The sequence below is a fragment of the Pelodiscus sinensis genome, chromosome 12, assembly GCF_049634645.1.
Source record: "Pelodiscus sinensis isolate JC-2024 chromosome 12, ASM4963464v1, whole genome shotgun sequence".
NCBI classification, from domain to species: Eukaryota; Metazoa; Chordata; order Testudines; family Trionychidae; genus Pelodiscus; species Pelodiscus sinensis.
Genome location: NC_134722.1, coordinates 49,127,573 through 49,143,824, shown reverse-complemented (window position 1 = coordinate 49,143,824; position 16,252 = coordinate 49,127,573). Strand labels below are relative to the sequence as shown.

Sequence of the window (16,252 nt, the reverse complement as noted above, 5' to 3'; positions counted from 1 at the left end):
CTGGCTCTAGGCGAGGGGTATTTCATGGCCACCCCTGCTGTCTGGGTTTCCCTGAAGGCTGCTGCCCGCATTAGCGACATCTTCGAGGTGGATCCTGTTCGGATGTGTGTCCCCAGCCGCTCCCATGCCTTTGCTACCGTGACTTTCACCCCACAGACAATGCAGAGCTACCAGTGCATTTTTGAAGCTTTCCTTGATGGACTGCCAAGGTAATCTAACCCACTGCTTCCTGAAGGAGGCTCAGTCTGTGCTCTGTACATTGCAGGCATGTGCCTAGAATGAAGGGTTTTTCCCTGCTCTCTGCAGCGTGGTGGCTAAATTGCGAAATTTAACATTTGATATCAGTGGGGATGGGAACTTACCCCGAGTGACCATCTTGCGCCCCATCCTCCGCAACAAAAGAGGAAACCCCCTGCTCCTTTTCAAGAGGCTTCTGCTAGAGCGTTCGGAGAAGCTCCCTTTTGTCTTTAAGAACAGTGGTGTGATACCTGTCCAGGTAATAACTTCTCGGCAAAGTTTAAAAGATGGCACTGAAGCAAATTGTCTTCCTTTTATGGACAAGCCTTATAGACTTTTATTACAAAGGAAGCCTGTAGAGTGGTCTAGAAAGCACATTCACACTCTCAGGAATTGAATAGAGAATGAGATTGTTTCTGATGTGTTTTGAACCAGCCTACAGAGTTCCATGGTAAGAATGTGCTTCTCTATTAAATTCCATGGGGCACTTTTGAAGCCCAATAGAAATGCTCTGATTTGCTATGAGATTCTGCAGGACGCTTCCAAAGGGGATTTTGACTTATCAGCTGTGTCTCCTTTCCAATAACTTCTTAACTGTCTTCTCCTGGCTGAAGTTATGTCCCTCAGTACCAGCTCTCCTTTTGTGCCTTAATCAACCATGAACTGAAATGGGTGTCAGTCGGTCAGTCAAGAGTAGGGATGTTAAATATCGGTTAATTGAATAGCCAAGTAACCTCATGAAATTGTATCCGTTAGTTGACTATTCTATCGTCCCTGGGGGCGAGGCCAGCAGCTACTGTATCCAAGGCAGCAGCGCAGGATGCCAGGCAGGAGCTGGTCCGTAAGGGCAGCCAGTTGAAAAACCAGACCGGCTGCCTATCGCCCTGTGCTGCTGCTTCTGAGAAGGTGGCAGCAGTCCCTGTCTAGGGGCGGTCTGAGCTCTCGGACTCAGCGTGAGCCGGGCTGCCTACTCTCCCTGCTCCTAATACACTTTAAATGCTGAGCTGCAGCGGGGGTACATCCCGGACCCGCTGCAAGCCAGGACTGCTAAAAAATGTACTGGCAGGGAGACGGGGAGAGAGGAATGCATGTAGTCTACTGCATTAACTTACAAGCTTTTGCTTATTGGTTAATCGACTGCACTATTACATCCCTAGTCAAGATAGCGAATAGCTGACTTTCACTTGTCCTTGGGGGCATGTGGTTTTTTGACTAATTTGCTCTTGTTACTTAACAATATCAGAAGAAAACTGTTATTTTCCTCTTCAAAGTTGGCTTCTAATTATGTTACAGGCAGTCCCCGGGTTACGTACAAGATAGGGACTGTAGGTTTGTTCTTAAGTTGAATTTGTATGTAAGTCGGAACTGGCGTCCAGATTCAGCCGCTGCTGAAACTGACCGCCAGTTCCGACTTACATACAGATTCAACTTAAGAACCCCAAGTCCCCAAGTCAGCTGCTGCTGAAACTGATCAGCAGCTGATTCCAGGAAGCCTGGGGCAGAGCAACTCTGCCTCGGGCTTCCTGTAGTCAGTGCTGGTCAGTTTCAGCAGCGGCTGACTTGGGGACACCTGGGGCAGAGCAGCTGGGGTGCTGCTGGGTTGCTCCAGTAGCACCGCTCCTCGGCACTACTGGACCAACCCAGCAGCACCCCAGCTGCTCTGCCCCAGGCGTCCTGATTCAGCCGCTGCTGAAACTGACCAGCAGAGGCTGAATCAGGACCTGGGGCAGAGCAGCTGGGGTGCTGCCGGGTTGGTCCAGTAGTGCCCAGAGCGGCGCTGCAGGACCAATCGGCAGCGCCCCAGCTGCTCTGCTCCAGGGTCCAAAACAAAAGCCTGGTCTGCTGGGGGGGGGCACACTATCCGCGCCCCCCCCCCCAGCAGACCAGGGACACGGGGAGCAGAGCAGCAGCGGCAGCGGGGTGCCGCGCCTCTGAGGCTTTGCTCTGGCAAAGTCTCAGAGGTGCGGGACCCCCCCCCCCTCCACGGCTGCGGCTTCAGTCCTGGTGCCTGTGGTCTGCTGGGGACTGTCCCCAGCAGACCACAGGCACCGGGTCTCAAGCGGCAGCAGCGGCGGTTCCCTGCGCTTCTGAGGCTTTGCTCTGGCAAAGCCTCAGAAGCGCGGGAACCCGCCCGGTGCCCCTGGTCTGCTGGAGACGGTCTTCAGCAGCCCAGGGGCACAAGAGCAGCTTACGAACGGGGCTTTCTCGCCCCGGAGCTCGCAGGTAGCAATCCGCTACCTCGACCTCCGGAGCGAGAAAGCCCCGTTCGTAAGTACGGATCCGACATAAGTCGGATCCGCGTAAGTCGGGGACTGCCTGTATATTCTAACTGAAGTATGTCCTATGTAATTACATTTAAATCCTGTCTAGTTACAGTCTGTTCTCTTTGTTGCATGCCATTACGCTATAGTTGCAGGCTATTCTACTTGATTGCAATTAGGAAGTGTTAAAATGAATTCTAGAGTTCATAGAATCATAGAACTGGAAGAGACCTCAGAAGGTCATCAAGTCCAGCCCCCTGCTCTAGGCAGGACCAATTCCAACTAAATCAATCCGGCCAGGGCTTTGTCAAGCCGAGACTTAAACACCTCTAGGGATGGAGACTCCACTACTTCCCTAGGGAACCCATTCCAGTGCTTCACCACCCTCCTAGTGAAATAGTTTTTCCTAATATCCAACCTGGACCTCTCCCACCACAACTTGAGACCATTGCTCCTTGTTCTACCATCTGTCACCACTGAGAACAGCCTCTCTCCATCCTCTTTGGAACCTCCCTTCAGGAAGTTGAAGGCTGCTATCAAATCCCCCCTCACTCTTCGCTTCTGCAGACTAAACAGACCCAAGTCCCTCAGCCTTTCCTCATAAGTCATATGCTCCAGCCCCCTAATCATTTTGGTCGCCCTCCGCTGGACCCTCTCCAATGCGTCCACATCCTTTTTGTAGTGGGGGACCCAGAACTGGACACAGTACTCCAGATGCAGCCTCACCAAAGCCGAATAAAGGGGAATAATGACATCTCTGGATCTGCTGGCAATGCTCCTCCTAATGCACCCTAATATGCCATTAGCCTTCTTGGCTACAAGGGCACACTGTTGACTCATCTCCAGCTTCTCATCCACTGTAACCCCCAGGTCCTTTTCTGCAGAACTACAACTTAACTGGTTGGTCCCCAACCTGTACCAATGCTTGGGATTCTTCCGTCCCGAGGGCAGGACTCTACACTTGTCCTTGTTGAACCTCATCAGATTTGTTGTGGCCCAATCCTCCAATTTGTCTAAGTCATTCTGGACCCTATCTCTGCCCTTAAGCATATCTACCTTAAGTTACCTTTGAATACTTTCCAATAACATTCTGTTCTATTTGATTGCCTTCTTTTGTATCTGGTGGGATTCTAATTGCAGTCTGTTCGGTTCAGAGGAATATAGTCTGTGCTGTTTGATCACATTCTTACAAGGCGACATGGGATGACTCCGCTTGCTGCCCCCTTTCGTAGTCCATGTTGCCATGCTTTGTGTTTGCCTTTCTCCAGGTGATGGTTGACCTGTTGGATGACTATGGGGCTTTCTCGCTGAAATCCAGGCCCGGCACTCACTGCATGTATGTGGCTCAGGGTGAGGGAGATGAATCGGGCAGAGAAGGTAAATGCAGTGACCCAGGCAGGAGGGACGAATTCCAGCAGCTCTTTTAGGGATGAAGTTAAGTCGGGGGTTGGCACCAGGGTCTGAGCCCTAGGGCTGGCCTAGGCCAGGGTGACGCCTAGCGCTGCTGGGACTGAAATGGGCATCAGTCAGCCGAGACGCTGCAGACATCAGGATTTCCAAAGCAGGCCCCAGGGTCCTTTGTGCCACAGTGCACTGAGCCGCTCTGATTCTTTCCCAGTGAACTGTGGGAGAACTTGTGTTTCTGGGCACCCAGGGGAATTGTGGGACAGCATGTGAGGGTTGCCAGCATGCAAATGGTTTAGCTCAAGTCCTTGCTGCATAGTGGATGGGTTACCAGCCTACGAGAAAGCAGTGCCTCGCCTGTAGCCGTGGGCAGGCTGGCTAGCCCTGTGTGAAAGCCCCGTCACACTGGAGTGACAGGGTTTTGGGTGTGGACTGGAGTCAGGCTGGAACCAACAGCTGAGAGAGAGCCATAGTTAACTCTGCCACAAGGACACATTCATAGACCTTGCCATATGGAGCGAGTCTGTCAGAGCACCTTCCCCCTGTGGAACTCGGCCGTCTCCAGGAGAGCAAGGGTTGGAGACAGTCATTCTTGAGCAGGTTTTCCTGTTTCAGCCACTTAGGAATGTCTCCTGTATGCCTGCAACTCTGAGGTCTGATTTCCAGCCCAAGTGTTCCGTTCCTTTGCAGGAAGGAAACCCCACACCGCTTCCCTAATCCTGCGGAGCGATGAGTCTGCGGAGTTTGATGTGCTTTTCAAACCCAGCCTAGCCCAGCGGGTGGAAGGGAAAATCCACCTGTCAGTGGTGGACAACCAGTATGAGGAAACCAGCATTCAAGTGGTGGGAGAGGGCTACCAAGACGATATCACGCTGGATAACATCCATGGCCTGGTAGCAGAGAGCAGTGAGGAGAATTCAGAGGGGCATCTGGAGGAGGACACAGTGGAAGGTAAGAGGCATTGTTGAGAAGAGTTTGATGCTGCTACTGTTAGAAGTCCGTGGAGACTTTGCTGTCGATTTAGCAGGCAAGGGATGATGTTGTTGGAATTAGAAGGTGGGGCGGGTTACGCGCTCATATAAATGGGCCAGAAGCATAAGGACACACGCGATGGAGAGCAGACAGGCAGTGGGAGCAGCACAAGAGCTTGGAGAAGTGGGGACCTTACATGGAGCTATTAGTGGTTAGCAGTAGAAGCGGAGGATCAGAAATGGTCACCAACTCCTGGAGAGGTAGCTTTGCAGTGCACATGCCAGGGCAAGCAGCACACTGTCAGATGACATCCGCTGGAGACCGGAGCTATAGAGGAGCTGCTGGTGTGTGTCGCACTCGTTAGAGCCTTCCCCCACTGACAGCCACGAGAAACATGAACTCGGCCCTTCCCCCCGCCCCCTCTCGGAGCACAGGAAGGGGCAGTGCTGGAGGCTCTTCAGCCAGGGGCTCCTGCCATTCACCGAGCTTCCGCTGCTAGTCTGCTGAGTTGTGTGGAGGCGGGACTTCCTCTTTCCCTCCATGGCTGTTCTTGGCACCTCTGGGTGCTTCCTCTGGCAGCAGGAGTCTCCACAGCTTCAGTGCCCCGCTCTGAAGGCAGCGCCGTGACGGTGGCAGTCCCATAAGCCCCCTACATCAGCTTTGCAATCCCCCCGTGACTTCTGGATTGGCATCCCCATGGCCACAACACTATGGGTATGTCTAGGCTCGCTCCACAAGGAGTACCGGTACTTCGGATTAGAGAGCCTAATTCGAACTACCTACTCCGTGCCGTGTGTAGCCGCAGGCACGGAGTCCGCACTAACGGGGATTTAAAAGTGGCGGCGCCCAGCAAGATGCAAATGAAGCCTGGGATATTTAAATCCCGGGCTTCATTTACAACTTCGAATGCCTACATTAGCCACCCTAGTTCGAACTAGAGTGGCAGTGTAGACATACCCTATGCCATTTCAGATATAAACGTCTGAAAACATGAAATTGTACAACCTTCCAGCCATGAAATTGAGCAGAATAGACAGTAAATTGGGTAGGATCCTACCCACTGTGCCTGCTCTCCAGCTGGGGTTGTGTGTCTCTGATCCCGGGCTCCATGCAGTGCTGCCGCTTTGAAATGCTGGGAGGAGCCTGATGCCGGGTTCCCACAGCGTTTCAAAGCAGCAGCGCCGCAGGGAACCCAGGGTCAGTGGGGAGTCCCCAGCTGACCCCGGGCTCCATGTGGGGCTTTCTCCTTTAAAGTGTAGTAACTGGCCTAGGGCTGTTTCTCCTCTTGAAAGGCAGAGAACCCCTACCAACTAGTCGAATGGTCAGTGCAAAATGCATCGACTATTCGATTAGTCGATTACCCGCAATTTAACATCCCTAGAGATATATGCCAGTGGCTGGAAAGGGTGTCACATGTCTGAAAGGAAGGGCAGTGTGCCATAACCAGAGCTGTGAGGACCCCCCTTTCTGCTCTTCCTAGCTGCCAGAGAGGATCACATCCAGTTTGGGGACTGTCACGTTGGGGAGCCCTACCAAGTGACCTTCACGATGACCAATCGCAGCAAAGCAGATGTGATGAGGTTTGACTGGCCTGCTGCGTCTCCACTTGTCTTCTCCCCCCAGGTATCCAGAGAACAGGTTGTGTTTCCTTCCCCGTGGCCTCAGCACGTTGTGTGTCAATAGCAGAGTATGGCCCCAGAGCAAGGCGGCACCTCCACGCGGGCACCGGCTCCAGCCTCTCCCCCTTGCTTCTGCCTGCTCCACTATGCTGGGTGGGAGTGGGCATAGTTGATAAGATTAACCAGTAAGCCCAGGCTCATCGGTTATTGTGTCGTCGACATCACTGCTCTCTACAGCTGACCCCCAAAACCCCTTGATCAGCCCTGCTGCCACGCTGCCCCCTCCGCTGGCTGAACTGGGGGGGGCTGTTCTGACACGGGAGCTGAACCTGCGTCACGTGCAGGGCTAGACACCCCATGGCATGAGGCCTCTGAGGGGAGAGTGAGTGGCTGTGGGTTGCGGTGTCATCAAGAGGCTGCCATTCAGCTCTGAATCATCTTCCCATGAGACCCAGGTGGAGCATCTTCCTACAGGCAGTCCCCACCAGCCAGTGTGTTGTGGCTGGGGGCTGGAAGGGAAGCGTGCCCCATCACTGCCGAGGTGGGCAATAAACAGGTGAATCTGGCACCACAGTCACTGACTGGAAAATGCAGACGTGCCTCCTGTCCCTTCCTGAGTGGAGCATAGACTGACCACGGACGAAATCGTGGCATTGGCTCTCTGATCCTCTCCAGGTTGGCCACCTCCATGCTGGATGTGCTAAGGACATCACGGTGACCTTGAAATCGAATGTTCCTGTCACCTTCAGAATGCACGTGGTTAAGTGTAGGGTGTCCAGAATCACCTTCCAGCTTCCTGCGGACCAGGTCCCTGACTGGGACGACAGCCTGCACACCGTCAAGTGGGTAGACACTGCAAAGTGCCTGACGACCACGCGCCCAGCAAAGAAGAAAGTAAGAAGTGGGATTGTGAGAGCAAGTGAAACAAACACCACAGCCTTGGGAGCCACTCCTGTATGAGCTAAAGGCCAAGGGCCGCTGTCACTGTGGATTCTCCTCAAATCCAGACTGGAGGCCTTTCTGGGAATAGGTGTAAGCCATGTAGTGCCATGTAGTGCCGTGTGGGTGGAGTCCTGTGCCTCTGTTATAACGGAACTCAGAGCAGATGAGCCAATGGGCCCTTTTGTCCTTAAAGTGCCTTGGTCTGATTTCAGTCAGATGGGAATTAGAGCCAGTGGGTTCTAGCTGCAGGGTCCTTGGGGAAGAAGAACATGACTTCCTCAGTGTGTGTTTCTCTTACCCTCCCCGTGTTTGAAGTGAGGACTTTCCATATTCTAACAGCTGAGATTTCCCTCATGAATCATGACTGTGCAGGATCGTATTATGCAGCAAGTGTTAGCAGGCATCTTCAGGAGGTAGCAGGTCAGCTCCGGTGGTCAGACAGATGTTATATCAAATGGATATACGCTGGCTAGTAGGAAGTTTAGACTTGAGATTAGACGAAGGTTTCTAACCATTAGAGGAGTGAGGTTCTGGAACGGCCTTCCAAGGGAAGTAGTGGGGGCAAAAGATCTAGCTGGGTTCAAGATTAAACTAGATGGGTTTATGAAGGGGATGGTTTGATGAGATAACATGATCTTGGTATCTAGTTGACCATTCATTATCAGTGGGAAATAGGTCAATGGAGGGATGATAGGAGTTACTATAGAGAACTTTCTGGGTGTCTGGCTGGTGAGTCTTGCCCACATGCTCAGGGTTTAGCTGATCGCCATATTTGGGGTTGGGAAGGAATTTTCCTCCAGGGTAGATTGACAGAGGCTCTGGAGGTTTTTCGCCTTCCTCTGTAGCATGGGGCACAGATCACAGCTGGAGGATTCTCTGCATCTTGGGGTCTAAAAAGTATTTGAAGGCTTCAATATCTGAGATATAGGTGAGAGGATTATTCTAGGAGGGGTGGGTGAGATTCTGTGGCCTGCACTGTGCAGGGGGTCAGACTAGATGATCATAATGGTCCCTTCTGACCTTAAAGTCTATAGTCCTATGAGTTTTCTTCAAGAACTTTCTCTGTACTGCTTTTGCCAGGTCAAACCGAGGACCAGAGGCAATGCATGTTTCAAAGCTGTGGAAGGTTACATGTCCTAGAAGCCAAATATTATTTTTGTCCCTCAGAAGTAGCAGTGCCTCCAGGTCTCTCCAATCAATCACTTTGTCCCGACGTGATCCAGACACCCTGCTGGTTTTCACTGGGGGTGGAAAGGGAATTCAGCCCCACTTTACCCCTGGCCATGGGCTCTTATGCTTTTTAACCAGCCCTGGTTTGCAGGCACCAGTTCCCCACCCCTCTGCTGAAGCACAGCGGCCTCAGAGTGTTCCCATGGGCAGCTGTCCGTCTTTCAGGAGGTGTGTCTGCTCAGTGGCAGAGGAACGAGTGTCAGAAGGAGCACTGGGCTTGGTTGCTCTGAAAGGCCTTTGCTCTTTTGATGGTCCCAAGTCTGGCTCTAGAGACGCGAGGGGCACAAGCGCTTAGTCAGGTCACTGCTGCTTCTCTCTCGTTTGTGTTTGGAGGTGATAGAGACGGACCCCGAGCCTGCCCACACCTTTCTGGAGGACAGCAGCCGAGAGCTAGAACTTCGAATCAGCGCTGTTGTGGATTACACCCAGTTCAAGCTGGAAACTAACTTGGTGCAGTTCAAGGAGACCTTGCTCTTCCAGACCAGGGTGTTCAAGTGAGTAATTGAAATCACACAGGGACCAAGCTAGAAGATCTGATTCTTCCCTGAGGGATGTCCCTGTGGGTGCTCCACTTCAGATGTCAGTAACAGTGTCTGTCTGCATCACGCAGGAAGGAGGGAAGGTGCGGTCTAGGTGACTGCCCAGATAGTGTAGTTACCAGGGCTTGCTGGGGCTCCAGCTCTCAGCTTGACAGGTCAGTCACTCGCCACCTCCTACAGAGCTACCTGGGACAAGACCAGAAGACACTTTACTCTGTGTGATGTCTGGTGACATAGGTGAGGGTGGAACATAGCAGGAGGCACCGATGGTCTCTGGCTGCCCACCAGTGCTTAATTTGTGGTGCAAACTTTTTCAATACAAATAAAGCACTGGAGAACTAGCTACCGCCCCAGCTCTGAATCTTCCGCCTTTTTTTGCAGAATAGCAGATGCGCTCTTTCAGAAGCCCTGTCTTCCTCTTTCCACAAGGAAGATGGGATCTTCCAAAAGAGGGTTTTTCCGAAATTTGACCCAGTGTAGACGGGCCAAATTTCGGAAAAGCCTCTTACAAAAAAAGCGGAAAAGAATGTAGTCTAGACATACCCTAAGAGACTGGATTTGTTTGGTTTCAAAGTGTATTCATTGGCAACACTCGGGTTCCACAAAGCCAGCTGTACTGCCGTACTTGCTAGTTATTACCAAGACAAGTACCAGAAGCTCCATAAATTCCTTGCGGACATACTGTTGGACAAGAGAGAACAATTTCAATCTGTCCTGATGGAAGGACAACTTGTAGCACAGACAGTGTTACAAGCATCTCTTGATGTCATGGACTTGGTCACCACACAACAGCTAAAGCTGTGGTCAGGTGGGGGCCTCTTGGTTACAAGCCTCAGGAACTCCAGACAAAAGGGGAGGCCCTCCTATTCGACTGAGACATTTTTCTCCACTAAGATGGATGATGTCCTACATTCAGCGAAGGCGCCCGCCCCCTGCAACACTCCAAACTTGGGCGCCTGTACATCCCCAAGCAGATGTAGGAAGTACCAATCATATCACCGTGACTGGGACAACCCAGCACAGCTCCCATGGTGACCTTTTGACAACTGAAACTTGACACTGGTCACACAGACAATGACTGTCTCAAACTCAATCCACAGCATCACAAGCACCAGCCACCAAGATGCAGTTTTGAAGCTTTGGTTGAGGGTCTAACTGACCTCCCCCAACATCTAGCACAACTTCCACAAAATACCCAGACTTTTGGTCATTGATTACAACCATGCCACTTTGCGTGGACACCCCTCGCCACAAATCACTAGGTACTGGAGATACGGTCAGGTTATACCATCCCATTCACTCCGGGTATGTCTACACAGCAGCGTTATTTCAGAAAAACTGATGTTATTCCAAAATAACATCATGCACATCTACACAGCAAGCTTTTATTTTGAAATAATGTCAAGCTGGAGGACTTCTTACTCCGCCTCATTTCAAGAGTAAGGGAAGTACTTTCTGCTGTGTAGACAGCACCAAAAGCCGAATTAAGCTATTTCAGCTTAACATAATAATGACCATCCTGGCTTAGACCAAAAGTCCATCTAGCCCAGTATCCTGTCTGCTGATAGTGGCCAATACCAGAAGCCCCAAAGGGGGTGAACACACCAGGTAATCATCATGTGGCCCCTCTCCTGTTACCCATTTCCAGACAAACAGAAACTAATGACACCATTCCTACCCATCCTGGTTAATAGCCATTGATGGACCAAACCTCCATGAATCTATCTAGCTCTTTTCTGAACCCTGTTAAAGTCCTAGCCTTCACTACAACCTCTGGCAAGGAGTTCCACAGGTTGACTCTGAGCTGCGTGAAGAAAAACTTCCTTTTGTTTGTTTTAAACCTGCTACCTATTAATTTCATTTGGTGACCCCCTAGTTCTTATATTGTGGGAATGAGTAAATAACTTTTCCTTATTCACTTTTTCCACACCACTCATGATTTTATAGACCTCTATCATATCCCCCCCCCCAGTCTCCTATTTTCTAAACTGAAAAGTCCACGTCTTTTTAATTTCTCTTCATATGGGACTCTTTCCAAACCAGAATCCTTTTTGTTGCCTTTCTCTCAACCTTTTCCAATGCCAGTATATCTTTTTTGAGATGAGGCGACCACATCTGTACGCTGTATTCAAGATGTGGGCGTCCCATGGTTTTATATAGAGGCAATAAGATATTCTCTGTCTTATTCTCCCTCCCTTTTTTAATGATTCCTAACATTCTGTTTGCTGTTTTGCCTGCTGCTGCACACTGAGTGGATGTTTTCAGAGAACTATCCACAGTGACTCCAAGATCCCTCTCTTGAGTAGTTGTAGCTAAATTAGTCCCCATCTTATTGTATGTACAGTTGGGATTATTTTTCCAACGTGCATTACTTTACATTTATCCACATTCCATTTCATTTGCCATTTTGTTGCCCAATCACTTAGTTCGGTGAAATCTCTTTGAAGTTCTTCACAGTCTGCTTTGGTCTTAACGATATTGAGCAGTTTGGAATCATCTGCAAATTTTGCCACCTCACTGTCTACCCCTTCCTCCAGATCATTTATAAATCAGTTGACTAGGATTGGTCCCAGGACAGACCCTTGCGGAACCCCACTAGTTACCTCTCTCCACTTCGAAAATTTACCATTTATTCCTACCCTTTGTTTCTTGTCCTTTAACCAGTTCTCAATCCATGAAAGGACCTTCCCTCTTATCCCATGACAACTTACTTTACTTAAGAGACTTTGATGAGGGACCTTGTCAAAGGCTTTCTGAAAATCTACGTATACTATATCCACTGGTTCCCCTTTGTCCGCATGTTTGTTGACCCCTTCAAAGAACTTCAGTAGATTAGTAAGACAGGATTTCCCTTTACAGAAACCATGTTGACTTCCCCCAACAAATTATGTTCATCTCTGTGTCTGACAATTTTATTTTTTACTATAATTTCAACTAATTTTCCCGGTACTGATGTTAGACTTACCGGTCTATAATTGCCAGGATCATCTCTAGAGCCCTTTTTAAATACTGGTGTTAGCTATCTTCCAGTTATAGGTACAGAAGCTGATTTAAATAATAGGTTGCATTCCACAGTTAATAGTTCCACAATTTCAAGAGTTCCTTCAGAACTCTTGAGTAAATGCCATCTGGTCCAGTCTTGTTACTGTTAAGTTTATCAATTTTTTCTAAAAGTCCTGTAATGACACCTCAATCTGAGACAATTCCTCAGATTTGTCACCTGAAAAGAATGACTCAGGTTTGGGAATTTCCCCAATATCCTCTGCTGTGAAGACTGAAGCAAAGAATTCATTTAGTTTCTCTGCAATGACTTTATCGTCTTTGAGTGCTCCTTTAGCATCTCCATCGTCCAGGGGCCCCACTGGTTGTTTAGCCAGCTTCCTGCTTCTGATGTACTTAAAAAACACATTGCTATTACTTTTTGAGTTTTTGGCTAGCTGTTCTTCAAAGTCCTTTTTGGCTTTTCTTCTTATACTAGCCAATTAGCCCGTCATAAGATGGGATTTTCAGGTTTCTCATCCATGTCAGTCTTCTCTCCTCCTACTACTACCTCCTCCTCTCTCTCTCTCTCTCTCTCTCTCTCTCTCTCTCTCTCTCTCTCTCTCCCTCTCCTCTGCCTCCTGCCTCTCTTTCTCTTCTCCTTCCCCTCCTGCCTCTCAGTTGGGGGACCGTGGCGCCCAAATGGCCGTTTGGGCTCTGTGCTGCCCATGCTGCATGGGGGCACAGTGTCCAAACGGTCACTCATGCCTTTTGCTCCCACACGGCGACCCAGCTGAGGGACGCAGAAGTCAGCTGAGCGCCACGGCGGGAGGCAAAGGGGGGGGGGCGGTGATGTTCATGGCCAGGGGGCAGGGCCTGGAGCCGCTGTCACGCCGCACGTCACTGCCCCGCTTCCCTTCACCTCCCACCGTGGTGCTCGGCTGACTTCTGCACCACGCAGCTGGGCTGCCGCAGGGGAGCCCAAACGGCCACTTGCTCCCCCGCCGCGGCCCGGCTGAGCGGTGCAGAACTCCGCCGAGCACCACGGTGGGAGGCAGCAGCGCCGCCCAGAGGCAACAGCCAGCATTTCAGCGTTAGAGTCACAGACACTGGGCTACTATAGCTATGATTTTTATACTTCATTTGACAGAGTTGATTCTCCTTTCTACTTTCCTCACTAGGATTTGACTTTCACTTTTTAAAAGACGTCTTTTTACCTGTCACTACTTCTTTTACTTGGTTGGTAAGCCATGGGGGCACTCTTTTGACTCTCTTAATGTGTTTTTTAATTTGGGGTATACTTTTAAGTTGGGCCGCAGCTATGGTGTCTTTGAAAAGTGTCCATGCATGACTTCAGCTGTGCAATTGATGAAGCTGAAGTTGCGAAGCTGAATTCGACGTTAGCCCTGCTGTGCAGGCGCACCCTCCCATGCTCCTATCTCCCTTCCCTGTCCCTCTTCAGGCACCCTTCTCATGAGCAAACCACCTCGGATAGGGAGGCGCCATGGAAATACGGGGGAGGGGTTCTACTCCCTCTGCTTCTTGGTGCCTGTTGCCATTGCACTGCCTGCTGGAACCCAGACGCCAGAGCCCAGCTTGCTTACTTACGTTCTGCTTTCCAGCTCCTCCTTTGCTGGAGAAATCGTCCGTCACCCCACTCTGCCTCACACAGCCTGAACTAGACAGAGCGAGGTGCAGTGCAAAGAGATGCTCCAGGCCTCCCGCGGGCCGGCTCCATTTACTTTGGTCCATAGAGTGAGTCCTGTACGAGTGAGAGCCAAAGCCTACAAGCGGGGGCAGCCTGTCCATACAGGCAAACTAGGCAGTCACCTAGGGCTCCGAGTTCAATGGGCGCCAGATGGTGGTGCAGTATCATTGAGGGGTTGGGGGGGGGGGCGCCGATTGCCTGGTTCACCTAGGGCTCCGAGTTCAATGGGCGCCAGATGGTGGTGCAGTATCATTGAGGGGTTGGGGGGGGGGGCGCCGATTCCCTGGTTCGCCTAGGGCTCCGAGTTCAATGGGCGCCAGATGGTGGTGCAGTATCATTGAGGGGTTGGGGGGGGCGCCGATTGCCTGGTTCGCCTAGGGCTCCGAGTTCAATGGGCGCCAGATGGTGGTGCAGTATCATTGAGGGGTTGAGGGGGGGGGGGCGCCGATTGCCTGGTTCGCCTAGGGCTCCGAGTTCAATGGGCGCCAGATGGTGGTGCAGTATCATTGAGGGGTTGGGGGGGGCGCCGATTGCCTGGTTCACCTAGGGCTCCGAGTTCAATGGGGCGCCAGATGGTGGTGCAGTATCATTGAGGGGTTGGGGAGGGGGCGCCGATTCCCTGGTTCACCTAGGGCTCCGAGTTCAATGGGCGCCAGATGGTGGTGCAGTATCATTGAGGGGTTGGGGGGGGGCGCCGATTGCCTGGTTCACCTAGGGCTCCGAGTTCAATGGGCGCCAGATGGTGGTGCAGTATCATTGAGGGGTTGGGGGGGGGGGGCGCCGATTCCCTGGTTCACCTAGGGCTCCGAGTTCAATGGGCGCCAGATGGTGGTGCAGTATCATTGAGGGGTTGGGGGGGGGGGGGCGCCGATTGCCTGGTTCGCCTAGGGCTCCGAGTTCAATGGGCGCCAGATGGTGGTGCAGTATCATTGAGGGGTTGGGGGGGGGGGGCGCCGATTGCCTGGTTCGCCTAGGGCTCCGAGTTCAATGGGCGCCAGATGGTGGTGCAGTATCATTGAGGGGTTGGGGGGGGCGCCGATTCCCTGGTTCACCTAGGGCTCCGAGTTCAATGGGCGCCAGATGGTGGTGCAGTATCATTGAGGGGTTGGGGGGGGCGCCGATTCCCTGGTTCACCTAGGGCTCCGAGTTCAATGGGCGCCAGATGGTGGTGCAGTATCATTGAGGGGTTGGGGGGGGGGGCGCCGATTGCCTGGTTCACCTAGGGCTCCGAGTTCAATGGGCGCCAGATGGTGGTGCAGTATCATTGAGGGGTTGGGGGGGGCGCCGATTCCCTGGTTCACCTAGGGCTCCGAGTTCAATGGGCGCCAGATGGTGGTGCAGTATCATTGAGGGGTTGGGGGGGGCGCCGATTGCCTGGTTCGCCTAGGGCTCCGAGTTCAATGGGCGCCAGATGGTGGTACAGTATCATTGAGGGGTTGAGGGGGGGGGCGCCGATTGCCTGGTTCGCCTAGGGCTCCGAGTTCAATGGGCGCCAGATGGTGGTGCAGTATCATTGAGGGGTTTGGGGGGGGGGGCGCCGATTGCCTGGTTCACCTAGGGCTCCGAGTTCAATGGGCGCCAGATGGTGGTGCAGTATCATTGAGGGGTTGGGGGGGGGGGGGCGCCGATTCCCTGGTTCGCCTAGGGCTCCGAGTTCAATGGGCGCCAGATGGTGGTGCAGTATCATTGAGGGGTTGGGGGGGGCGCCGATTCCCTGGTTCGCCTAGGGCTCCGAGTTCAATGGGCGCCAGATGGTGGTACAGTATCATTGAGGGGTTGAGGGGGGGGGCGCCGATTGCCTGGTTCACCTAGGGCTCCGAGTTCAATGGGCGCCAGATGGTGGTGCAGTATCATTGAGGGGTTGGGGGGGGGGCGCCGATTCCCTGGTTCACCTAGGGCTCCGAGTTCAATGGGCGCCAGATGGTGGTGCAGTATCATTGAGGGGTTGGGGGGGGCGCCGATTCCCTGGTTCGCCTAGGGCTCCGAGTTCAATGGGCGCCAGATGGTGGTGCAGTATCATTGAGGGGTTGGGGGGGGCGCTGATTCCCTGGTTCACCTAGGGCTCCGAGTTCAATGGGCGCCAGATGGTGGTGCAGTATCATTGAGGGGTTGGGGGGGGCGCCGATTCCCTGGTTCGCCTAGGGCTCCGAGTTCAATGGGCGCCAGATGGTGGTGCAGTATCATTGAGGGGTTGGGGGGGCGCCGATTGCCTGGTTCACCTAGGGCTCCGAGTTCAATGGGGCGCCAGATGGTGGTGCAGTATCATTGAGGGGTTTGGGGGGGGGCGCCGATTCCCTGGTTCGCCTAGGGCTCCGAGTTCAATGGGCGCCAGATGGTGGTGCAGTATCATTGAGGGGTTGG

At 52.3% G+C, this 16,252-nt stretch overlaps 1 protein-coding gene across 4 annotated transcripts in view; it reads left to right on the top strand.

Moving 5' to 3' along the window:
• The window catches only part of HYDIN (HYDIN axonemal central pair apparatus protein), a 389,718-nt gene that overhangs the window by 328,204 nt on the left and 45,262 nt on the right, over nucleotides 1-16,252 (top strand). For all 4 annotated transcript variants that reach the window (XM_075940644.1, XM_075940645.1, XM_075940646.1 and 1 more), the window contains 7 exons: nucleotides 58-209; nucleotides 307-496; nucleotides 3,767-3,875; nucleotides 4,593-4,853; nucleotides 6,355-6,497; nucleotides 7,169-7,387; nucleotides 8,999-9,159. In XM_075940644.1, the coding sequence (XP_075796759.1) occupies nucleotides 58-209; nucleotides 307-496; nucleotides 3,767-3,875; nucleotides 4,593-4,853; nucleotides 6,355-6,497; nucleotides 7,169-7,387; nucleotides 8,999-9,159 (1,235 nt within the window). The remainder of the gene's footprint in view (nucleotides 1-57; nucleotides 210-306; nucleotides 497-3,766; nucleotides 3,876-4,592; nucleotides 4,854-6,354; nucleotides 6,498-7,168; nucleotides 7,388-8,998; nucleotides 9,160-16,252) is intronic.